The sequence below is a fragment of the Balaenoptera acutorostrata genome, chromosome 3 (genome assembly GCF_949987535.1).
Source record: "Balaenoptera acutorostrata chromosome 3, mBalAcu1.1, whole genome shotgun sequence".
NCBI classification, from domain to species: domain Eukaryota; kingdom Metazoa; phylum Chordata; class Mammalia; order Artiodactyla; family Balaenopteridae; genus Balaenoptera; species Balaenoptera acutorostrata.
The window spans coordinates 154,742,322-154,767,974 of record NC_080066.1 but is presented as its reverse complement, the minus strand read 5'-3'; the positions used below and the strand labels follow the sequence as shown (position 1 = coordinate 154,767,974).

The 25,653-nt window shown below is 48.4% G+C and overlaps 1 protein-coding gene across 4 annotated transcripts in view; it reads right to left on the bottom strand.

The window, feature by feature from the left end:
• The window catches only part of ESRRB (estrogen related receptor beta), a 176,478-nt gene that overhangs the window by 98,203 nt on the left and 52,622 nt on the right, over positions 1-25,653 (bottom strand). The window contains exon 1 of one of the 4 annotated variants that reach the window (XM_007184510.2): positions 11,660-11,716. The exons of the other annotated variants lie outside the window; for them this stretch is intronic. Coding sequence (XP_007184572.2) covers positions 11,660-11,709 — 50 coding nt within the window. The 5' untranslated portion in view covers positions 11,710-11,716. Of the gene's footprint in view, positions 1-11,659; positions 11,717-25,653 lie in introns of those variants that run through there. 4 annotated transcript variants of the gene reach the window in all.

Here is a 25,653-nt window from a genome sequence, read left to right as displayed (position 1 = left end):
GGCACACAGCCAGATTGCTCCTGAGCAAATCCCAGCTTTGTCAGCTGTGTGACCTTGGGCAAGTGACCTAGCATCTCTGTGCCTTAGTTTCCTTACCTGTGAAATGGGGATAGTAATTGGACCTAGTTCCTATTTTCTTATTAACCCCAATAGGGTTATTGTGAGAAAGCAGTGAGTTAATACATGAAACGTTCTTAGGACAAAGCCCGGCACCCAGTAAGTGCTCGATAAATGTTAACGACTGTTATTATTCTTAGTATTACAATTGTCCACCTCTGACCCTGCAGTTTATTTTCAGCTCTCTTGTCTTCCCCCAAATTTTTCTTCCAGCAAACCCTAAAATGATCCCCAGGGAGTTAGGCGTCTTGGAGAAGACAGTCTGGACACAAGTGTCAATTGGGCTCTGAAAATAGCACTGGCTGTGGTGCTCTGCACACCTGGAGGGTTTTCCTCAAGCTGAGTGAGGCCTGAGCACTGCTCAGCCTGTCGGGAGGTCAGGGCAAGCCACGGAGGCAGAGGGTCCTGCGTGTGTATGTGTGCGTCGGGGGAGGGCATTGGCATACCACACTAGGAGGCAACTGCAGTGCTAAAAAGCATGGAGCATGGCTCCGAAAGGCGATTCCAAAACCAGAGCTACTTTCTGAAGCCGGGATCCTAACCCTAACCCACTCCTCCAGGATCCTGCGTTGCTGCAGGCTCACCTGCTGGGATCCTCCACATTCCTTCCCACCCTCAGAAGGCTCTGTTAGTGGGAGTCGCCCACGAGGTGCAGTGCCACTGATGGCCTGCAGGGGGCTCTAGAGCTCTTCCATTTCCCGTATTCTGGGCTGCGAGGGTACCACGCTTAAAACAATGGGTTGTGTTTACCGGTCTGAGCAACTATGCTGCTCTGGGAGGTGAGTGAAGAGAAGCTGGGATTCGCTGGTCCCTCGCTGGTGTGCCCCAGTTCATCCATGCCCCCAACTGACTGTATCAGGTTCAGCCCCTTGTCCTTCCTACTCCACCACCTAACACTGATTTGGGCCGTTTCCCTCACAGCCCCCTAGGGGATGCCTCCAAAGGGTCAGCCTCTTGTCCCTGTGTAGGAAGGCAGGGAGAGGCCGCTGCTTTGGCCTGCAAGGTGCAGCAAGGGTAGCTTCCAATTGCTGGGGTGTCAGGTTCTAACAATCCAGCCCCTCAACCTGCTTGTCAGGGAAACATCATGCAAAGGCAGGTTCCCGAAAAGACTCTGCTTACCCTGTTTCTCCCTAAGGCAAAATTCAGTAGCTCTGGGTGCTACACTAGGAGACCTCATTCGGCAGATCTGTTTACCTGATTGCAACTCTATCAATATATCTGGATGACAGAAATGACTTGTATGCACTAACTTCTAAGGACATGGCCAACCTAACAAGTTAATATTGGCAAAAAGTTAAAGATAGTCATTTAAAAAACAATTTGAAGAAACTACACATAATCGTTCTTTGGGGCTTTGTCAAAAGTAGAAAAGATAAGGGAAATGTGTTTTTTAATCAGACCAATTTAAGAAAAACACCCATGGTAGGGTTGCCAGATTTAGCAAATATCACATGGGACATACTTATACTAAAAAATTATTTGTTTCTTATCTAAAATCCAAATGTAACTGAGTGTCCTGTATTTTATTGGGCAACTCTACCCATGGTCCAAGGATATAGGGATTCATTCAGAGGAAATTTCCTATTCATCACCTCGGCCCCAAATCGTAATTCCCTCTGTAATCCCCTTGTGTTACATATGGAAACCCAAGCCACATTGATCGCATTAAACAAAGTAATCAGTTCAAGCACCCCAATCTCACTGCTGAGGAGGAAGGACTTTCATTGTGAGGTTATATCAAAGGAATGAAAAGTAACTTCCAATAAGATAATATCAAAAAATTAATAAGAACATCAAACATTTAATGTACACCCACTATGTGCCTGACACTTGTGAATTACCTCTGTTTAATCTTCACAATAACCCTGGAAGGAAGATAGTATTCTGGAAACTAAAAAGAGTATCTACAAGTTTAATTTCTCAACTTCTTGCAAAGGCATGTTAATTTCTAGTCAATTACTTCCCAGGGAAAGAAAGGGGAGGGAAATCGAGAGTCAGACTCCATTCCATCAACAAACTGGCTTATTCATAATGCAATGTCGGGTCTGTTGCTCTTTGGTTTTGTGCCACTTACACAGGAAACTGTCTTAATTTCAATGAATGATCACTGACTTGCGGTATGGGATCGTGGGAGAGAACTGGGTGGGAAACCCGTAACAATCTCCAGTAAGTTGGCCTTACAACTGAGGAAGACATGTTACACTTCGGGATAATAAACAGTTCATTTGCTGTGAATAAAGGCACGCTCAAGCCACCCCGAACACTCGGTGACAATGACACGCAGATTCCAAATGTTCTCTGTAAGAAAAAACACCCTTTCTCCTAATCCTTCTTAACTCAACAAGACTGATTGGTTTTTATTATTCATGAATTAATTTTTTACTCCGGGTCCAACAAGGGAATTGAAGCTATAACGTTTCTCACCAATTGAGGGGGAAAAAAGCAGATCTCAGCCTCAGCAACACAGCCAGATCCTTGCTGGGATTCCTTGTGGGGTAGGATGTTTTGTTTGTTAAATCAGATAATAATCAATTAATAACCCAAAAATTTAGGTTGTTGGGTATTTTGGGGGGAAAAATTGAGCAAGAACATGAGTGAGAATATTGAAGTAGATAAAAAATACAGTCGTGGGACCTTGGTATGTTAGGTGGCTCCTGTTATGTTAGGCTGGTATATTAGGCTGGTATATTAGGCTGTCTCCTATTTCCAAGTCACACATACAAAAAAAGGGGGGGTGGTGGTGAGAGAGGAAATAACAAAGGCAGCACCAATTTCAAAAGTAATGCACAGATGAGCAGTTTGCAGGTGAGCAGTTCCAGGCCTGGGTATCGGCATGAAAAGTCACAAGAGGGATCTCAGGGATCCAGAGGGGGCGGCTCCCTGGTGCCCTCCCTCTAATTTCTGCCTCCAGAGAACAGGTTGAGGTACCCAGGAACAGGGACGGCAGCCCTGGGAGACGCTGAATGGCCAAGAAGGCGATCAAGGGTGGTGAGGTGACTTTGCCTCTCTCTTCACCCAGCTCTTTCCCCAGCTATTCACATGTGCCAAGTCATAACCCCCCTTGTCCTCTGTGTGCCTTTGGTCTGCAAACTTCTCCTGAGATTGCAGCCAGAGGAACCAAGCAACATTGGGGGCGTGGAGAGGCAGAGCCTGGCATGGACCTCAGGTGCTTGTGACAGGAGGGTCAGACCCGACACAGTGTCCTTTACAAGAAACATTTCTCCCTTCCCAGTTCAAAGGCAACACACCTAGCATTTCTGAGGGGGACTGTGTGGCTAGACTGGTGAACAGACTTCACCAGTCTGTTCAAATTTCAGACACCAGGCATCTTTTGCTCTTGGATGAATTTAGACATGCAAACCTGAAGCCTGTGCAAGTTATGTTTGCAGAAAAACATTTATGTTCAGAGGCAAGACACAGCAACCCTCATCCAGTTACTACGAGGAAACTGATTATGAGAATTGCTTTGCGCTTTTGGGGAAGAAAAAGCTGCACGCTGTTATTACTGTTATAATTATTACAACCATCACATTCTTGCTATTATTTCTGTGAAAGCAGTGTTCTTTCTGCCAAAGCTTGTTAGCCTGACTGCTTAGGTAGACAATGTCAACACACCCAAGGGACAAATGACAAAGAGTGAGGCTAAAAGGAAAAGGATAAATACTGCACTCTGCATGCGTGCTGAAGAGATGTCTCACCATCAAAAGGGAATGTTTTCTGCCGATCGATTAGGAAGGCAAAAACAAAAGCATACACTAGCTCATTCACTCAGCAACACCAGGATCCCAAACTAGAGCTCAAAGTGCTAGGAAGTGAGATAAGAGAGCAGAGAGACGGAAAAATTGGCTTCAAATAAAGTTTGGTGCGTCCTGACACCCTCTCACCTGCACCTCCTCAGGTAACAGACAGCCAACCTGGAACGTGAGGTTTTTACCCTCTTTGGTGTCCCCACCAAATGCGAGCAGGCCATTGACAGTGGGTCAAGGCCTTGATGGCTGAATCGGAACGAGTGGCCCATAGTAGCCAGTCTGCTTTGGGACTTCTCTCAACTAATCGCGCTCAGCAGCTCAGAATGGCTCCAACACACCCTCACACTCAGACACACACACATGCACACACGCTCAGGTAGACACACACACAGACGCACACACCCTACACTCCTTCCTCCAAAACATATAAAACCAAAGAGGGATGAAAGGACAAAGGCAAACTAGAGCAAGTTGGGATGAAAATAGAGGGGAAAAAATAAGTGAAGACAAAGGAAAATGTTAAATTGTAAGACATGAGAGAATTTCATCTGAAACATCACCCTTAGCATTCTCCACCCTCCCCCAGAGCATTTCCTTACGACTGTATTTCCTTGTTCTTTGCCCTCCGGAAACCAAGAACACACGAAAAGACCAGCGATGCTCAAAAACCTTTTGCCGGGTGTCTGTTTGAACTTACAACCCAGGTGAAAATACCGAAAGCATAAATCTAAGTAAATATAATACTTTAAGAATTTTATAACAATAAGAAGAAAAAAACCAAATTTATGAATTCAAGTTAATTCAAGCAATTTAAAAAAATAAAGAGCCAAGTTAAAATAACACTTAGCATTTGGGGTTTTGAAACTCATGGCTTCCTAGATAGAAAAGCTTGACTCTAATTGGGCACTTCACATCTGTGCAATTTTAATGTAGTGTTTCAGTAAACACGGATGGTCAGGCGTGTGAGGCTGACTGCTGCTGTAATTGGCAGGAGAGGATTCTGATACAGTTTTAAATGAAAATTGATCACATTTGAAACAAGAAGATAAAAACAAAACCTTGTTGGAGTTTGTTTAACTGCCTTTTGACCTCTGGATGAAATGACATTGAGAAACAAAATAACATTATCCAGAAAACCATTCCCAGAAAAGGCTCAATCCCGGGGACACCGAATGACAATATTGAATAGAATATTTTAAAGTCCTAAGGAACAGAGGACAGAAATTTAAAGAGAGAGAGAGGGAGAGAGAGGGGGGAAGGGAGAGAGAGAGGAAAAGAAGGGGAAAAAAACTTCTTTGGGACTACGATGTGTATAGGTTAAAAAGCATGGCAAAATGAAGATGAAAAAAATTATGTCTGTAACCCCCAGGAAAACTTTTGCTTGGGGCTTATTTTAACCCAAGCACACACAACTCTGAATTTAAGACAATTTGCCAATAGATTTTTCCCCCATCTTGTCCAATTCCATACTGAACGTCCCATGGGCAGATTAAAACCACTCTGATTTTCCTTGATTTAAGAACACATTTGACCTTTTTAGCGATAGACTGTCAATGGCCATATCCAGGGAGAGAAGGGTTAGTCGGGGACCTGGGGCAGAACTCCCAAGGCTCCTTTGAGCGTGGCCATCTGTTCCGCTGGAGACGGTCAGTACGGCCTGTTCACCCTCTCTGGGGTCTGCCAGCCCTACCCAGGCCCAGAAAACTCAAGAAAGCCTCTAAAGAAAGACTGAACTCCTCTGGCCGCAGGGACAGCCAGCCCTTGGGTCTCTCCGTGCTCCCTCTCACACCACGGAAAGACCTCAAGGCTCAGCAGCCCCTCACGGGAATGCGGCCACAGCCTGACCTCAGTCTAGGCAAGGGGTAAAAGGCAGGGTGGCCGGGCTGTGTTTAAATAGCAGAGCCTGTCGCCCCCGTGACGCCCATCTGAAAGGGGAGCCCCACCATAGCACGCTCTCACGCCCGTACACATACACACACTCTCACGCCCGTACACATACACACACTCTCCTAGGAACAGATGCGGCTCTTGATGCTTCGGGGTTCAGAGATATCCTCTGTATCAAGGGTGTTGACGGCAACAAGAAAGGGCTTGACACTCCCTTGAGCCAATGCTTATAACTAAAGGTGCTATTAAAAATCCTTTCTGTTCTAATCCTGATAGGTACAGAAAGGCCCTCTAGGTGGGCAGAGACCAGTACACTCACAGGAGGGGCTGGGGCTGGGGACCAGGCGGCTCCAAGTTTCCCACTCGTCTGGTTTGTCAGTGTTTTTTGTTGGACGCTTGCTTGGGGGTCTCTGCTCCCAGGGACAAATTGAGCCCACGCTGTCCTCTGGCGTGCCTCCCCCTGCCACATCCGGAGTGGGGGCAGCCCCGCAGAACCTGGGAGCCAGCAGGCATTCACTCCCCTCTGCCCGCTGAGCGCCAGGAGCACTCCTCCGAAGTCACAGGATGCCCCCTCCAGAGCCCTGCTTTCCCCAACAAGGCGCCCAGAGCCACAGACCAGCACGCACCCAAAGTCTTCCGGTGACCTCCTTCCAGCGTGGCCCAGGAAGTGCACGAGGAAATGCCCCAGGGCAGCCTGCCACGCAGGGTCACACTGTCACTAGTGGTAAGGGTTACATGCCCAGTGGCCTAGGGAAAAACTACGCCCTCAACGACTGACCTCTCCCAGGCACTGCCCTGACAACCTCTCCGAGGAAGGGGTCTAGCCCTGCCATCCCTCCCCTGGGACAGCCCTGCCATTATCAGTGAAAGGTCAGCGGCCTCACCAGAGGCGGGGTGACGGGGGGTGGGGCAGGCTGGCCCGGGGAGGGTTAATCTGCCGGCCAGCCAGCACAGGGGTCACTGTGATGTGCAGAGAAGTTGAGCATCCCAGTGCCCCCAGAGCTGGTCTGCTAATTACATTTGCAATTATAAACACCACAACCTCCCTGCGCAGGGACCTGGCCATACCAGCCGGGATGTGATCCTGCCGCAGGCCACCCCAGCCACGCGGGACACTGGGGCCAGCAGAAGCCTATGGGCCCCTCCTCCGAGGAATGACCATGCATGTGACCCTTCCCCGGAGGTCTGAGGCTGATGGGACTGAGAAAGGGGACGCTCACCAGAGATGAAACCCAGTCAGGGGTCACCAGCACTTACAGCGCTAAAAAGACCTTTGATTTATCCCTAGAAATCAGCAAATGGCCTCAAGGGCAGGAGGTGGGCTCAGATTTGTCTGGTTCCAGCATCCCCAAGTTGAGCCCTTCCAGGATTCCTGGCATGGTCTGTGGACCCTCTACTAGCAGCCCCCTCCTGGGCCCATGCACCCTCTGGGAACCACGGCCACTGCGGAGGACATCAGAGGCTCAGCCCTCAAGCCATGCTGGGGTCCCCCATGGGATCATTCAGCCAAAAGCCACCCGATCCCAAGACAGAAGCTCCCAGCAGAGCTGTGAGGAGTCCTGACTAATTCTGGGCAGACCTCCTGGTCAAGCTGGAAGAGACTGGGAGGGCCTTGCTTGCAGAGAGAAAAGGGACAGAGCCAGATGATGGCTGGTAGATGTGGAAAGGCACCAGCCTGGGGTGTTCAGGGTGTGGGCTGGACTTTACTTTGAAGGAGTGGATTACGGTCTAAGTATCTGCTATTCCTTCCCCTTAAATTAGAACCACGAATAATCTTAATCATATTGAGGAAACCACTTAAAGCATCTGGGAAGACAAGTTCTAGGGAGCAGCACGGCAGAACCGTGTCAGAAGCATCCCGCCTCTTATCTAACTGTTCGGCTGTCTTCCGAACTGAACTTGATTTCCTTTTGAATCCTGTTCTTTTCACACAGCCAGCTCCATCGCCCACCCGCCAGGCAAACGCGCTCGCAATGTCTCTCTCACAACCCACCCCTCTTTTTTGGGGCTGCCAGACTTGCACAGAGCTTCCCAGTTCCAACTGCTCAAAAGAAACTAGGCATTTTGCAGAGCACTGAGGAAGGTGACAAACTTTCAATGAGTATAGATTATCTTAAATAAAAACCATTTGGCAAAATGTCCCATTATCAGGAATACGGATCAAGCACACAGGACAAAGTCACAAAGGCCCCCTGGGCTAGGGCGGGGGGGGGCACTCTGAGAAGGCAGCGCTGTGACATGAAATCTCTATCACAGCCACTTCCCTCACAGAGCTTTCCCCGAAAGTCCCCTCTGTACCTCCTCTCTCAGACTAAATGGAATAGGTATTGATTACTCCAAATCAATAGAATGAAAAGGTTCTTGTTTGGTGGGTCAGTTTGTTTCTTCATATATATTTTTTTAAGAAACATATTTTTATATGTCCCAATTATTGGTAAAATCGAGGACTGTTTGTAAAATGGAGTTGGGGAAATAAGCTCCGAGAGGAAATTTCCAGTTGATGTCAAGACCTCACTGAGCTGGAAAGGGCCTTACCAGGGACTGGAGCCCTCTGCGTTGACCCACCGTTTCTTCCTAGTTTATCACCCTCAGGCCTGAACGAGCCCACCCTCTTCCATGGCAGCCCACACCTCCAGAAGTGTGGCAGGCACATAAAAGTTTATTTCCTGGAGCCCCCCCCTCAGAAAACCAAGACTAATGTCCTCACTCTGATTTATTTTTACATGTACCATTAAAAATTAATTTCCCCCTTTGTTTTTCTCTGGGTCACTGATTCTGAATTACCATGTGGCATTTTTCCTACGTGTGAACCCACATATTTTACCTTCAGGACAGTTTGTTCTCTGTTTCTTTAACATCAGCAAAGTGGTCATCGGACGCTGGGTGACGCAGCGCCCCCTGCTCCCTGGATTTTATGCCGAGGGTCTCCATCAGGTCCGTCCCCGACGCATTTGTATACAAGCCCACACAGGCCAGCACACTCACTCCCACTCTGGCTGATTATATATGTACATAAAATATTGATTAGAACTGGTAATGGAGTCACCTACAGGATTGGCTACAGGAAAATGAAAATGAAGGAGAGAAAGGTATGAAGGTCTGGGTATATCTCTGTGTGTGTGTGTGTGTGTGTGTGTGTGTTAATTTCTCACCTGGAAAGTGAAAATAACACTAAAGCACTAAAAAAATGCTCTCTGTATATCAGCAGGTGAGAAAGAAGTATGGGGAGTTCTTTCTCGCTGGACTGTGGTCCCTGCACCCTTGGGTTTTTTCCAGTCCAGGGATATCAGCTAAGCCAAATAGGTAGAAACCGTGTGTACAGAGCACTCGAACCCACTCTTGTATATGCTCCCCAAGAAACATCGGCACCGTAATGGATGGATTCATTCTACGGTCCTTCCAACAAACCAAACATGCAGTCCTCGGTCTTGTTACTTTGCTACCAGTGGCTCTAAAGCTGCTTGTGAAGCACCGGGGCTGAGGTCAGAAAGATGCCTCCCCCCAAATCAGCCTCTGACCTCCACAAACTCGTCCTTGGAAATTTTGGACCCCTGTAACTACAGCAGAGGTAAACCCGCGCCAGGAGACACACACCTGTATATGGGGCCGGCTCACTAATGTTTCGGCTGCTGCCCAGCAGGTCCTGGGCTCTGAGAAACAGTATCTCACAGGGATGCTTAGCTCCTCTGTAGAAAAAGCAGGCATGTTTCTGGCTTTTCCTCTGCCCCATGGAATGAGACGCTAATTCCTTGCAAAGAAATCAAGAAGGCTAGGGAGTCCAAACCACTCTCAGGCTTACTTTATAACTGATTTCCACTTCAAACCCTTCCCAGACACCCAGGACCTCAGCTCCCTCTCTCCCCTTTGCCGATTCCCCGACATTCCTTCTTTGCCCATATTTCTCCTCAAACTCAAGCCAGGGTTGCCGTCAACTCGATGAATTACCTAGCTGCTAAATCCCCCATCTCTCCTTGCTTTCTTGGTCAACATAATCAAAAGATGTACTTCCCCATAGGAAATTTCATATTTATTGACTGTGACTTGAGCCAGGGACAAATACATAGATATTTCAAGCTCAACTAAAGAAGGCACCTCTGGAGAGAGTGACCTAAATAATTTAAATATCCAATATTTGTCGTACTTGGTAGTTTTACGTGAGGAAATGCCCCACAAACATCATACATTGTTCACAGCTTCGCCCACGCGGGAGGTTCCTTTGGGGGCTCCCACTCCCTTACGGAAGGAGTACCACCGTGTGAAACCACCCCCCACTCCACCCCCGCCAGCCACACAAGCTGGGATCAGTGTAACCTTTAAAGAGAATGAAAAGCCACTTTTCAAACTGATGGAAATCTGAATCCATTATAATTAAAGATTCCCCTCATCTCCCAACGCAATCGCCTTCTTCTGACACTCTGTCTAAATTCTGGCGGCACCTAAAGGACCCTCTGCCGAGGGAAATCCCAAAACTACAAGCAAAAAGGTCAGCGTGGAGGCTGGACAGTCCGTCACCCCCAGGAGATGCTGCTGTGAAGTTGCCTCCTCTCTCACGCGTGGTCCACCTGGGGTGGAGGTATTCTGTGCAGCGAGGGGGACGTAATCACACTTCCTGGGACCCCACGTTATCCAGAGTATTGTTTTAGGGATGTCGCGGTTCTTGGGAGGAAGGGGTGGTACAAAAATGAAAGGGTGGCGGAACGAGAACCGACTTTGGTAGTTCTGTTTGCTTCAGAAAAAAAAGAGGAGGAAGAAGAGGAAGAAGTTAAACAGTTCCGCGAGAACCTAGAGTTTTCATTGTATTATTGTTTGAAGCCTTCCGAGGGACCACTCTGCACGCGCCCACACCCCGACGCCGGGACACCAGCCCGGAGTGCGATGCGTAGCGCCCGCGGGGAGACCAGGGCGGGTACCCGGGCAGGTGGGACGACGACCGCGGAGGGCCCTGGGAGGGAAACCGCGGGTGGCCGGGGCAGGACCCCGGAGAGCCCAGGCTGGCCGCGCGGGGCAGCCTCCCACCATTCAGGGAATCAGTTCTCCGCTTCCTCACTCGGCGCGCTCGGCACGCTGCCCAAGCTCGGGGACCCGCGGTTACTGAGAGTCGCTTCCTGCAGCCCCCGCCGTCACCCACGCGCACGCCGCTCAGACCACCCCGGGTTCCAGGGAGGCGAGCGCTAAGCCGCCCCGGGGCACGGAAATCACGCCAGTCTGTTTCGCAGCGCGCAGCCTCTCCTAAAGCCGCGAACCAACTTTGCCTCCGCCGCTGCGCCGAGCCGACTGTCCCCACTCCCAGCGGGATGTGGGCTCCCCTCGCAGGGCGTGCGGGGCGCAGTCTGCCCGGGCCGCGCCGCCCGCACCCCTGGGGTGGCTTGAGTCCACCGCGCCGCGTGCGCGCCCTCGGGGCGCCCCACTGGGACTGCGGGGCGAGACGGCGCTGGCCGCCCACGGTTTCCAAACCTGCGCTGCACGTTCGATTTCGTCCCCTTGCCAGGATCGTTTTTGGTCCCCAGTATGGAAATAAACATTAAAGTCAAAGGGCTCGCAGGGAGGCTTTCCAGGATGGGACAGGGCATCCTTGCGACATCCCGCACCTGTTCTAGGCTTGCCTCCCCATCCCACAGAAACTCAAATATTTTCTCCCCGCGGGGAAGATCTGAGAGAAAGAGTGAATGAGAAAGCTCCGCTCTTACCTAAAAGTGAGGGTTTGTAAAAGGGGGTGAGGGAAAAGTTAGAGTCGGGTTTATCCCCAGAAGGAAACCCAGGAAGTGGGTGGTTTTCCCCTTCCAACCTCCCCCAAGTGCCCCCGGGGTCCCTGCCACTTCAAGAATGCCTAGAAGAAGAACTGCGACACCCAGGACAGAGACAGCCAGACAGAAGGACAGACACAGACGGAGAAGCAGAGGACCTACTGGTTGTGGTAGCCGAGGGGGTCCGGGATGCAGAGTTCTGACACGTCCATCAGTCCCCTTTTAGCATTCCCAGTTGGTAGAGAAAGGCGGCGGGGAAATCACGCGGAAGAGCGAGTGAAGGGCACCGGCGAGGTGCGAGTCCGGGCAGGGACACGGTGAGCGGGAGAAGGCAGAGTGGGAGGAAGCACCGTGGTGGGGCGAGAGGGAGGCAGAGAGCCTTGCGCGCCCAGCCCAGCGCTCCCACTGATGCACACACTCCGAGTGGGCAGAGGGGATGGGAAGCCGTGGAGGAGGCTCGGGCACCAGAGACTTGGAGCCCACTAACCCTACTGTAGCTTTAAGACTGGGAGACTGATGTATGGTTTGGCTCCTATTGGCTATCTCTCAGGGGCTGGACTTAAAGTGACAGACTCGAGCTGGGGTGGGGGGAGGGGGGTGAGCCAGAGAGACTTCAATGGAATCAGGCGCTCGCGCGAGGTCCCCACCTCCTGAGGAGTAGCAGGATTGTGCTGTAGAGCCGCAAGGCCTGTCCTCTCGCCATTAAAGAAAAAAAAAAAATTGTCCAACTGGCTGGTGGGTTTGGGGGGTTGAAAGATATGCCCCTTGTATATCCTCTCACCCCCCCATCCTATCTTTTAACTGGCAGGTTTAGCAAACTCACCTCTCAGCCTTTTGGAAGGGGTCTGTTTTACAGATTAAAAATGAGTCACATTTCTCCTCCCTCATATCAAGGAGAAGAGGCCAGCACCTTAGAAATTCATAGCCTCAAACCCGGTGTTTGGTGCACAGAAGTGCAAAGGGTCAGGCCAGCAGGTGAGGCCCAGCAAGAGAGAACAGGATTGAAACTGATTCCCTTCCCAGCTCTCATCACCTGGGCCAGTGGGTTCTGAAAGGCTCTCATATGGCGAGACGCAGGGCGCGCTTCTATAAGACGCTCTCTAGATGTATAAAATGATGCTCACTGGCAACTCTCAGAAACGTACCCGGGACACAGACACGAGCAAATAAATTCCTGTCTGCTTAGAAAAACACAGTTGTGGTTAAAACAACCAACTTACCTGCCACATCCACTTCGAGGCACAAGTAGACACTTCAACATACACACCTGAATCCCCAGCTACAAACACACCTGCAATCCCCGTCTGCTTCTCCCTCCATGAACCTGAATGTTATGGGCTGCCACTGTACCAAAGCCAGCTTTAAGTCGAGCCCCAATCCTTCTTCTGGGGCTTGTCATCTTTTGAGATGTGCCAGCCACAGGGATAATCAATTTGATGATTCAGATGAGTGTGGGGAGAGGACAGGTACAGAATTATTTAAAGAGGGGGAAAAAGCCCTCAGGAGAGACCACCACCTTATTCTCCTATATTCTACAAAAGACAATGAGCAGTAGGGGGGAAAACTTCATTTTATCACCAAAATAATGTCTAAATGGAGTGTAACTTCAGGCAGTGTCCAAGCACTTCAGGAATAAAAGCAGGAGGGTTGTGAGCAACCCCAGGAGGGGCTGGGGAACGGGCAGCAAGACAGCAGATGATACTTGACTTGGATAAATGGAAGCTTGTGCAGGCTGGGAAACAAAGCTGAGGTTTTTTCCTATGTGCTGAAGTGGAGGAACGCATGGGATTCTCCAGGCTCGGGGCGCTGGCAGATATCTCACAGAGAGATGGATGAAGATGTCGACTCTGTCAGCAGAACCCCTGGCAGCCCGGATTGTTTTAATCACATAGGTACGTGGTTACATTGGAGACGGAAAGAGAGGTGCAGAGACACAACCACCATCTCTTGCCAAGACCTCAGTGACTGGTTTGTCTGCATCCTTTCTGGCCCCTGGAAATACGCTCTCCAAGCCACAGCAGCCAGGGAGTGCACTGTAAAATGCACACCCAAAGTCTCCTTTGCAATTTGTTGCAATCAGGAAAAAGGCCCCAGTCCTTCCCTGCGGTCTACAAGGCAAGCCCCAGATGACAGGCTCCTGTGTGTCTCCCCACCTCTCCTCAGCCCATGCCGTGTCCCCCTCAGGCTCTGCCCCTGCCACCTAGAACGCCCCACCTTCCAGATCACGCCAGAACCTTCTGCTATTTGCCTTGCTTCAGGTAATTTATTAGTTTGCAATTATATGTGTATTGGTGTGAATAATACCCCCTACCCCGACACACACACACTAGATTGTAAGCTCTATAAAGGCAGGGACCTTGTCTGTTTTTGCTCACTGGAGAATCCCCGGTGCTTACCGGTGCCTAGCACACAGCAGTTGCTTGATAAAGACTTTGTTGAATGAAATGTTAGACCACAGCAGTTTGGGGGGTGGGAGTGGGCAAAGCCTGCTGAGGGGACAGGCTGCCTACCCTGGAGGGGCTTAGTGCCTGACAGGTTGTATGAGATCGGTTGGCTCCTTGCTTTGGGTGGGTGCACCTTTTTTTAAACTGGAGACAGAGCACACTCGATGGAGCATGAAAAGAAAGACAACTTCACAGCCCGGAGCAGTGGGTGCAAAGCCACTGGGGGCAAATGAGGGAAAACAGGAAGTCTGTGTTGGCTCAAAACACACACACACTACTATATATTACATAAAGTAGACAATTAATAAGAATACGTACAGCACAGGCAACTCTACTCAGTAATGACCTATACGGGAATAGAATCTAAAAAAGAGTGGATATATGTATATGTATAACTGATTCACTTTGCTGTACAGCAGAAACTAACACAACACTGTAACTCAGCTATACTCTAATAAAAATTAATTAAAAAAAAAAAAGCTAGGCTAATGCCCACACAACTACTGTCTGCATCCAAGGCACAGGGATGCAGGAACTGAGGGCCTCACCCCTGGGCACAAGCTGATTGTCCTCCAGGGCGAGAATGAGGTCCCTAAGATCTGGTCCTCTCCTGACCGTCTTCCTCCGCGGTGCCTGTCCAGTCCCCTTGCACATGGCCCTGGGGCAGAGTTCTTCCTCCTTTCCCTCCCTGGCAGGTGTGAGCCTGTGGACTCCACTGCAGGGGAGAAGAGGACCCACCAGCGGAGACACCCGGGGGGCCTGATTCAGCCTGGCAGACCCAGGCTTCTCCTGTGGTTTTCCAGGCAAACATGGCCAGGACACACACTATTCGTGGTACCAGCTTTTCTCCCTCTCTGTCCTCAGCCAGCTCCTGGGGGATGGATTTCCTTTCCAAAGCTAGAGTGGGTTCCACGCCTGTAGCTGGAGAAGCCGTAGTGTGGGAGCGCGCAGAGGACTCTGGGATCTGGTCCTGACCACTCCGCGTGGCCTTGCCGACGTCATCTCTTCTCCAGAAAACAAAGGTGGTGCTGGGGGTAGAATGGGGTGGGCAAGGCTCTTGTGCTCCCTCAAGCTTGAAATTCATTCAGCCAATCATCATCTCAATCTTCCACTGCTCCCCTGGAGCAGGTGCTATTTGTAATCCACCCCAGCAAAAAGCTCTAAGCCACGCCTTCACTCTCCCGTGTCCCAGTACTGGCACCCCGAGGTGGGCAAGTCAGCCCAAAGGGAAAGGAACAAAATGTATTAGACACAGTAATTGTGGAAGGTAGAAGGGGACAGCAGCTGACTTTTTCTTGTGACAAATTCCTTTAAATAGATATTTATTACATTCACAGGACCTTACAGCTGGGGAGTGGGGGCAGGGAGGGTTCAGGGAATCATTTAGAACCATCATCAGACTTTATAAATAAGGAAACACATTTCTAAAAATCTTATATTTGTATTTGTATGGAAATATGTTAATATAAATGTTTCAGACATTACATGAAATTTCTAAAAATCTTAAAAATAAATAAATAAATAAATAAATAAGGAAACACGTAAATGGCCCTGTGTGGTGACGGGACCTCCCCAAGGTCACACGGCGAATAACTGGCAAAGCATGGATTTCTACTTATTCAACTCCTAACTCTCTGTACACAAGTCTCTTCACTTTCCCTCCTCCCTCCTTGCCCAAGTTCAAGCTCTTTCCTAAGCAATATGAAGCCAAACCAGAACCATGCCCTTGGCAACAACACTCCACACACACATCACCTGGGAGATGGTGGGGACCCAGCCTTCTGTGTCCACACCCTTCTCCAAGTGGTCTCCTTGGGGTGGGGTCCGGGAGGCGGATAAGTAGGAAAACATACCCAGACACAGCTCAGAGTGTTCTGTCCCCCAGATCTATGTTCCTCTGGGTACAAAAAGTACCAAATATCTCACGAATAGCCGAACCCAGGTTCACACTAGCCACCCACTCTTTCCCATCCCAGTCTGGCTAAGTCCTTAGAATGGGCTGTCCGAATGCCTACACCTGGATCCCGAGGGCCACTCGAGCTGTCTTGCCATGATCTATGCGGCTGACCCCAGCGCAGCACCCCTTGCCACAAGTGTGGTGAAGATCGCCACCTTGCACTGGTCTTGGTGTGTATGTCCCTGTCTTGAGTCGCCTCCCCGCCCCTGACACTTCTCATTTCTGCACATGCAAGGCAGCAGCAAGCAGTGTCTCTCGGGTTCTTGAATCCCCTCCCTGGACGGGCTACTTCCGGCTCAACAACGAGGAGGCTTTTCTCATCTTTCAAGCCAGGCAACCTAGCAGGAGGACCTAATGGCTTCATCACTAAAAGACAAGAGCAACGAGAATTTCTGGCAATCCCACCACGTGCTCCCTAAGCATGGTGAATGCGGGACACTAATTGTTTGGTTACGGCGTCCCTGTCCCTCAACCTTATCCATGTTCCCCGAACCAAGTTTCCAGGTGAGAATGAGGCCTTGAGAAACACAAGGTGTATAGTTAATTCTTACCACCAGCCCAGGAAGGAGAGGATGCCTCCGTGAAACTGTCTGAATCACAATCCAAGCCTGTTTCTGTTCCACCCCAGGGTAAGCGCTGGGGGAGGTGAGTCGGGGAAGCACAACCATTGACGGTCCATGAGGACTAAGGTGGGCCCAGCCCGGACAGTGAGCCTAACTTGGACATCTCTGGATACGGTGCTGATCGGGCCAGGGCTCCATGGACTCCTGGCCGGAGAAAATGTCCCAACCACACGCCCCTGTGGGCCCACTCTCTTCTCAGTGCTTGAATTTGGGGTGTGGAGTTATATCCCCGAGTGCTGGTCAGCAGACTGGCAGCCCACCACTGGCTGGCACGCGTCCCAAGAATCATAATGAACTGATAACACTAATACAATGTGAGTTTGTGCTCCCATAATAGTCTCCTGCTGACAGATAAATGCTGCGGAAACATGATGGCTTTTCCTGAAGCTGTAATGAGCCATTATTGGGGCAAGAAGGCTCGTGTCCTATTAGTACTGCCGCCATGACACCAAAGATAAAATGTGAAGGGGATGACGTCTTGAGTGGATAAAGGCTTGGGTTCCCTCCCACCACCACTATCAGCCGTTTCATTATCTGAAATCCTTACCAGGGGTCTTGGAATAACTTCCAGATATTTCAAAGCTCCATTTTTTTTTTTTTTTTCCTGAGCCTCAAGATCCCATTCTCACCAACACAGCTGAATGGCATATTGAAGTTCTCTGCTGGCCAAAAAGATTCCTTGCCCTGTGCAAGATGGGGGCTGCAGTGAGCAGGCAAGCTGTGGGGTCAGGAGGGTGAGACATGTCTCCCCATAGAAACAAAGATCTTTTTCCTTCCTCATCACCAGGAGAATAAGAACACATCATGACTCTAAGAGCTTTGTCACCTGCCAAATTTTTGGGGAAAGAAAGATGAGCTAGAGGACATGTACAAAGAGAGGAAGAGAGGCAGAGAAGGAGGAGGGGGAGGATGCGGGGAGGGGGGAGGGGGAGAAGAATACGCCTTGATAGTACCTGCTACCTAAGAGGCATTAAACAACTAGCTATTGACTGAATGAATGATCTGTCTAATGAAATATTTTCCATTACAGTGGATTGTGGGTTTTTTCGTAACTAATAACAAAGAGATTTGACCTTATTTTCATCAGTCACATATTAATTTATCATCTAACTTCTTGTGACTTTTGCATCAATTTAAGCATAAAACATAGTCGGTTTCAAATACCAAGCAGGCAATTTGTTTCTAGGGCCTCATCATTGGTAGAAGGCAAACTTTTTCTTTGATGATAGTTTTAACTGCCAAAATCTCACGGTCAACACTAGCCACAGAAAGAGAGAAGAATTTGCTTTGCAAACTCACAGATTATGCCTCCTAGTTCATTTCTCTTCTCAGGGATAATTATCTTAAAGAAATCATTAAATACAGGAAACTTTGGGCAAATTAATTCTAAACTACCACACACATGTAAAGTGCTGTCATTTACTGGGAACAAAGAAACATGTTGGCTGAGCCTGTGTCCCTAGCATTAATGACATAAAAGTCAACCCTGGGAACATTGAACTGTGTTTTCATTTCCTAATGGCTCAGTTAAGGTAAAAACTTCTTATTTCATTATTTTTCAGAATAAAATGCATTTTATTTTTGGTCTAGTAAAATGTTTTATGAAGAGGGAAAAATAGCAAATGCTTTTAGGTTTTAGGAAAAATCAAACATAAGTGTTTTATAAACTGTCAAGTGCTCTAGCTATGTAAAACATGATTAAGATGATAGCTTTCGGCTGTGTTTTTACATGAGAAAAGTGCTGGCCAACTGTTAGCTTCCCAAATGTATACTGTAATGAAACCAGTTCCATCGGTGAAGTCCCCACTGCTCTGAATGATGTAATTATGAATGGGTCAGTACCAATTCCAGATGAAGTCTCCAGTCTTGTAGCAGGGCCACCTCTAACAGCTTTATTCTTCGTAAACAATTAGGAACAAGCTTCACTAGAGCTCCTGACTTAGAAGGGTTTCCCTTTCCAAGAAGGACAAGGCAAGGCAGGAAGGGGAAACTGCAGGAGGACCAAAGAGAGTTTACAGAAATGGGTAAAGGGCAGTCAACGATACAAGATTTAATATGGATAAACACGGGTAATACACTTGTCAGCAATGACCCTAGAATGAGCCAGACTATAGGAGAGCTGGTGGAAGAGCAGCGATGCAGAGAGACATCTGGGGTCAGGACAGATAGCACATTAAGCATGGGCCTCCAGCTCAGTGGCATGATAAACACTGCTTTGGGGTAATTCTACAAAACCCAGCCGAGCAAAGAACAGCCATAATTCCTCTTTACTCTCCCTTACTAAAGGCACTGATGGAATTTTATGCTCAGCCCTGAGGGACTTGCTTCGAAAGCAGACTGGAAGGGTGATGAGGAAAGGACTGGAAGAGTGGTGGAGAAGGTGTCAAGGCCTCCTGAAGGGTGTCTGAGCCCCACAAGGAGAGGGACAAATGTGGGACAAGGTGGGATGGGTTGCCCCTGCACACTGAGGGACATTACCTGGGTCCAGAGCCCGAGCCACACGTGCACACTGTAGGTGTCATTGCAGGTTCCCTCGACTGTCTCCATTTTTCTCTCTCTTGCTCAGCACCCACTCAGGCTGAGTCTCACCTCCACGTCCGGTGCATGAGGTTTGGTTTACTGAGGGGCCAGACGATGCACCCCAGAAGCTCAGGAGGGTAGCTCCCTGAATTCTTCCCTTTTTTTCTGCCCTCTGTGCACTGTTTCATGGTGTGATTTCTCTTTATAAACCTTCCAGAAGAGACATGCACCCCAAGCAACCTGCTAGGTCTCTTTGAGGCCAGATGAGACGTGGTGGCCAGCACAGTACACATCATGTCATATTACTTGGCATCTGTCCTCCCCCCCCACCTCCCCTTTTCATCACCCTCCATTCCCTGGCCTTACACCTCTCCAATGAAGTATCAGCATTTCAAAGCTGGCCTCAGGCTCTGTTTTCTAGGGGACCAAGGCTAGGATAAAGACTGAATCAGCAAATGGCTCAGGGCCACTGACTTTCTCTCAGTTCACACTGTTTTATTGTTTACTATGCCTTCCTTGTTTGGGGAGGAGAAGCATAATGAGTGCAGTGATTGATGGATTACGTGGGTGGTCACTGCAGTAGTAACAGCCTCACTGGCTCACAAATGCCCACGTGGACCCTGCCCCATCCATCCCCCCACTCATCCACTCAGACACCCTGGTTCTGGTTCAGTTGCCGAGACGTTCAGGTCCATGGTATCATCCGAAGCCAAGCATCAGAACCCCCTGGCCCCATGTTTCTTCTCCACTCCGCTCTCTTCCTTCTCCTCCATACCACGGGAGGCCCAGTACATACTGTGCTCTCCCTTCTCCCTGGTTTTCTCCCTACTGAGCTGTGCCACTTCCTTGGGTGACCGTCTTTCCCCACATGCACACCCACTCAACGATAACTCTATGCTGGTTTTGGCTTCAAGCACCAGGAGAGTCCAATGGCTTCAGGGATAGGAGTCTATGATCTCACACGGCAAAGACGCCAGGGGCAGGTGGTTTCATATTTTTGGTGGGCCGTCCTTAGCATATTGGCTGTCACCTTCGCCTTGTTCCCCCAGGGATGAAGGCTGCTTCTTGGGGCCTCAGCACCACTTCCTCACCCAGTGTGTCCAAAGCCAGGAAGGGGATGTATGCATATGTGTGTTTATGTTGGGAGAAATGTCACCCCTTATGTCTCTAGTTTGTTTTTCAGTGTTTGTTTGTTTTGATTTGATTTGATTCCGGAGGAAAATCTTTCCCAGGAGTTCCCCATTCCCACTCCAGCAGACTTATCCTCACATCTTCTTGGCCAGAATCCAGAAACATACTGACCCCAAACCAATCACTGTCAGAGGAGAAATGGATTGCCATGATTGGTTTAAAATATGTTTACTCCCTGAAGCTGGGGGAGAGGCTCACTTTTCCTGAGGACATTAACGTTCAGTGACAAACAAGATGGACTCTGTTAGAGGAGGAAGTAGGAATGGCTGTTGGGCGAGCAACAAACAGTGCCTGCTACACCTGGGCCTTAGCGTCAGGGCCGTGGCGATAGGCCACCAACGGGATGTAAGCAAGAAGAGGTTCATCATCTGTAGGGATGTAAAAACAATAATAAAACTGACTCTAAGTCAGGCAACTTTTTTTCTCATCTTGCTCCAGAAAGTCGAAACAATGTCAGTGATAAAATACCCTTCCCCAAGAAAACCTCTTGTTGGTCTAAGTTCTAAACAACTGCTGCAGTTGCTGTTGAGCTTTAGTAATATACGTAAGCTTCAAATTAGCATGTTCTTATTACCTGTTCTTTAACAAAAATCGCATTCCACCTGGAGGTTATGAAGTCAGCCAAACACATACAAGAGTATGGACAAGAGTCCATACTTTACCTGCCATCTAGCAGCCATCAGACTGCAGCCCCTCCCTACGGTGAGCCCTGAGGAAACTCAGGATATGAAAACACAGGATACTGGCCCCAGATGGCTGAGGTGCATATCAAAGGGATGATTTCAGTGAGCCCAGACTCTTGCATCTTCCCATGCATAGAAAAGCGCTAAATTTCTTAACTTGGGATATCTGGTTGTCTTTAATTAACAATAACCTTTTGGGTCTTCCCTGGTGGCGCAGTGGTTGAGAATCTGCCTGCCAATGCAGGGGACACGGGTTCGAGCCCTGGTCTGGGAAGATCCCACATGCTGCGGAACAACTAAGCCCGTGCGCCACAACTACTGAGCCTGCGCGTCTGGAGCTTGTGCTCCGCAACAAGAGAGGGTGCGATAGCGAGAGGCCCGCGCACCGCGATGAAGAGTGGCCCCCGCTTGCCGCAACTAGAGAAAGCCCTCGCTCAGAAATGAAGACCCAACACAGCCATAAAAATAAAATAAATAAATAAATAATGTAAAAACAAACAAACAAAACAAACAAAAAAAAACCAATAACCTTTTGAAGGTCAGACTACCCGCCCTTTTGCTGCAAAACTTCTATATAACCTGACGCCCCCCCTGGCCTCCACGGAGCAGTTTTCTCAGGGTTACTTGAGATGCTGCCTCCCAGGCTTGAAGTCCTAAAAATTCCTGCCGAATAAAACATAACTCTCAAAAAAAAAAAAAGTCCATTCTTAAAATGCAGAATTGTTCAAGCTCACTTATGGCCCGTTTGTGTCTTGGTCACTGTGGTACTTACTAAACATATCCCTGTGTTCAAACGGTAGGTTCAAAGTAAACAATGATAGCACGGTGTCCTAGAGACAGAGAAAGAACTCAGCTTACTTCAATCTTGTTATTCTATGTGAAATTTTTATTTGCATTTAAAATTTAAAACAGTGAAACAGAGCAGAACTATGAGATGGGATATTTGTAAGCTCAAATATTAGTTCCTACGGGACAAATTTTACTGAATTTGAATAATATCTTTAACATTGAAATTTGTTCACGGTTTTAAAGTGTTTATTTTTAAATTAATCAACAATCAGGAAAATAATGATTACTATTAATCATTACATGATTATTACTCAGTATAAGTTTATTGTAGAGGAGGGTGGATCCAGGCATCAAATATTCAGGGTCTGTCCACCATCCCTCCTCTTGCCCAGCTGTTCTGTCTCTTCCTACCCCCAGCTGGACTGGCAATCCTGAGAAACAGAGAAAGACAACTGACCGCATTTCCCTAGGATATTTTTAAGGGAATTCATCTCCAAACAGGCCAGCAGTAACCATCCCTGAGCCCAGAAACTGTCCAGACAGCCCCTCAGCGTCTTCATCTTGTCTCCATCTACTCCATCTTCCTCCAGTTGAATAATTCTGCCTGTTATCTAATACCAGCAATAGAGACAGAAACTGTATTTCTTATTCATGATATGATCGATTCCCTGTTTTGGTGCATCACGAATATTGTAGCATTTTCATTTTCTCCTCTTTTTTCATTGTTCATTGAAGAATGCCAACTCTAGTACGACTCTTCAGACTCAATGATGGGGGTGGAGGGGGGTGATAGGGAAGTAACATTCACTGAGCACCCACTCTGTGCTGGGCACTCAGCACTGTTCTGCCAGTTAGCCCTAACTCAAGGTAATCAAGCCTACTTTACATCTGAGGTGGGTGTCAGCAATCTCATTTTATCTACTGAGGAGGAAATTGTAGCTCTAAGGGTAAGTGGCTCAAAGCCAGAAGATAATCTGAGATTTGAACCCAATTCTAGCTCATCCCCAAACCTGTGTTCTCTGTCCATTCCACCATGTCACCTTGAGAGAGTCCACACAAGCTCTGCCTCCCACGGCTAAAGAAGACGCTTCTGTGGGCAGGCCTGGGAACCCAGGGCCAATGGCTGGATGGGAAAATGTGTGCTTAGGTCTAGCCAACCAATTTATAAAAGTACTTTAGGGACATAGCCCCTGGGAAGTCAATATGGGTCAGACCTACTTCCACTGTACATGTATTTAGCAAGACATGTTCATCCATAATAGAGAAGGTCTTTCAAATCAGAAGGAGGTGTGTGCTCAGCACTGAAGGGAGAAAATGAGAGAAAGAATATAACACTGGGGAAGAAACCAACTGACTTTATGGAATGATGCCAAAGGGTGAATTTTAACTTTCTATGACTTGGAAAAGATGAAGGGCAGCCGGAAGAAGACAGAGGGGGTGGTGAAAAGGAAGACGATCTACTGCCAAGGAAAATTTCCCCATTAGGGCCAATTTGCTTGGTTGGAGCAGGTTCAAATGAGCAGCAATTCTGAAACAACCTGGATGCATGCGAATGGTTTCTGCAAACACTCGAGAAATTAGGAGACCCCTCTGGAGGTAGAATAAATTCCCTAATAAAACAAGGAGGGCTCCTTAACCCATATTCCTTCCCCTTCCAGTCTGAAAGGCCACCATGAGACCGAATAGGTGGTTTTATTTTCCTGTTTCTTCCAACATCCACCAATGCACATTTCCTTTTGTTCCTAGTTCCCAGTCACTCCACGAGGGAGACTCACTTCTTGCCCCATTATCAAAGGATAGGCCAGAGGATGGGTCTTTACATAGATTTAGTGCCTGAGCAACTCTTCCCTGCCAGCCGGTAAGTGGGTTCACAGGAGAGGGACTCGCCCATAAGCAGGAATGATATTGCCTATGGGATTGCAAAAGCATCATTTTAAAGCAGTGGTTTTCAAACTTTTAAAAAGAGCCCCCAAAAGTCTTTCTTCAGATGGAACTGTACGTAGAACTCTGTTATATAAAGCAGCAAAAAAGTAGCTGTTCTGTTTGGTAAGTCGTTCCCAGTCTAGGGCCTTCGCCAGCACCTCCAAGAAGTCCATGGACCATATCTATGGAACCTCTAAGCCCCACTGGAGCGTGCTTTGAAAATCAAAACAGTATCGCTAAAATCGGTGTTTTCTAAACAGCATCAAATCAATCAATCAACCAGTAAATAAATAAATAAAATAAGAAGCATCACTACTACAAATCAGACCCATGCCTAGAACAGCAGCCCCTATGGAGACCCCGGGGCCATGTTAGAGGAGGCCTTGGTTGAAAGGTAGCAACCTGCCTAAACACCCTTGCTTTTTGTATCGATGTCCTTTGCCACTCAGGATGAGACCAGCCCCATTTAGGTGGCTGGCCTTGCAGCATATGTGAGCAAGGACCAAACTCATCATCATGGGTAGTATAGCTGGGTGATTCTCAAACAGTGTCATGATGTACAGGTGGATTTCAAATCGGGTATGGTATTAAGTCAGTTACTAGGAATGTTAATATTGGTAAAGTACCCAAATTTGCAAGCACAATATTCTTTCTCATTTAGTACTTAGTACTATTAAATGGTATTTAATAATACCACTTTCATTCACTTGCATGGGATGTGCTTTTTTTGAGTGGGAGCAAAAGGGGTGAATCAAGATACAGCTAATGCTTTATGAGTTACAAGGAGCACTCTGATGCTGTTGGGAGACAGTCAGCAGGTAAAAGTCTCCTGCTGTCTGTGTCTGGGGGAAGCAGTTAAGAGGCACCAGTAAAGGGTCTATCTTTGGAGTCTGGCAGACCTGAGCTCAAACCCTCACTCTGTCCTTCATTAGCTCCATGATCCTGGGACAGCATGCAACCTCCTTGTCCGTGTTTCCTCAGTCTTTAAACTGGTTTGATGCATGGTAGTGTGGGTAGAGCTCTTTGCAGAGTAGCTGGCACAGAATCTGTGTTCAACAGACACTGGCTCCACTCTCACAGCGATCTTCTCCTGCATAACACATCCACTGTCCACATTACATTCAGCCCTCCGGAGAAGAGGACCACTGAAGCTAAGGTTAGCCAGTGGCTAAACTTACTCGCTGAGACAGCCCATACGAGTCCTGTTGACGGCTTCTCTCTCTGCTCTACTGCTGCCCCAGATCCCCCGGGGTCTGAAGATGGGAGGATCTAGAGCAGCATCTTCCCAGCTGTGATGGGACCATAGCTCTTCCTAGCCTGGCCACCCTCTGCCCACCTCACCATGAGCTTCCCAACCATGTAACCCAAGTGTTGAATGCCTGGTCCATCATGGTAAGCTGCAGACTCTCATGCAATATCAGGGTCAAGGCCACACAGTTAGGACTACCCATTAGAGATGCCCTTGGGTCTGCTTTGAATCTTTGTTGTGATTCAAACATGGAATTTCATGCTGACCTAACATGTCACTGGGATCTGAGTCTTTCAACAAGGGTAAAAGGAACTGCCATTCCTGTAGCCTCTGAGGCTTACTCCATTCTTGGAAATCCTCCTACACACCTGTTGATAGCACCGGGTGTTGCCCAGGCAACCCTCAGAAATGTATATATTACTCCCATCTCTTAATCTTGGAGGAAGAGTCATCAATATGTAAAAATCCAAATACTGGCTATTTCTTCTCTAAAGGACCTTTTGGAGGTAATGAAGAGACAAGGATTATTTAGTGTCCCACGGCTGGACTCACTGCACCTCACTGTGTGGCAGAGAAGAAGCTGACTACTTTGAGGTCCCCCTCACACCCCAGCCTCCCACCTCAAGGGAACTCTCAATGCAGCCACCTTGAATGGCCTCAGATAGCAGCCCAGGCAGAGAAGTGTGTGAGCCCCTGATCCTACCTGTCTGGCCTGGGTAGCCAAGTCATCTGGGATATGTTGGGACCATCTCCAATGAAGGATGGTCTCAGTGTAAT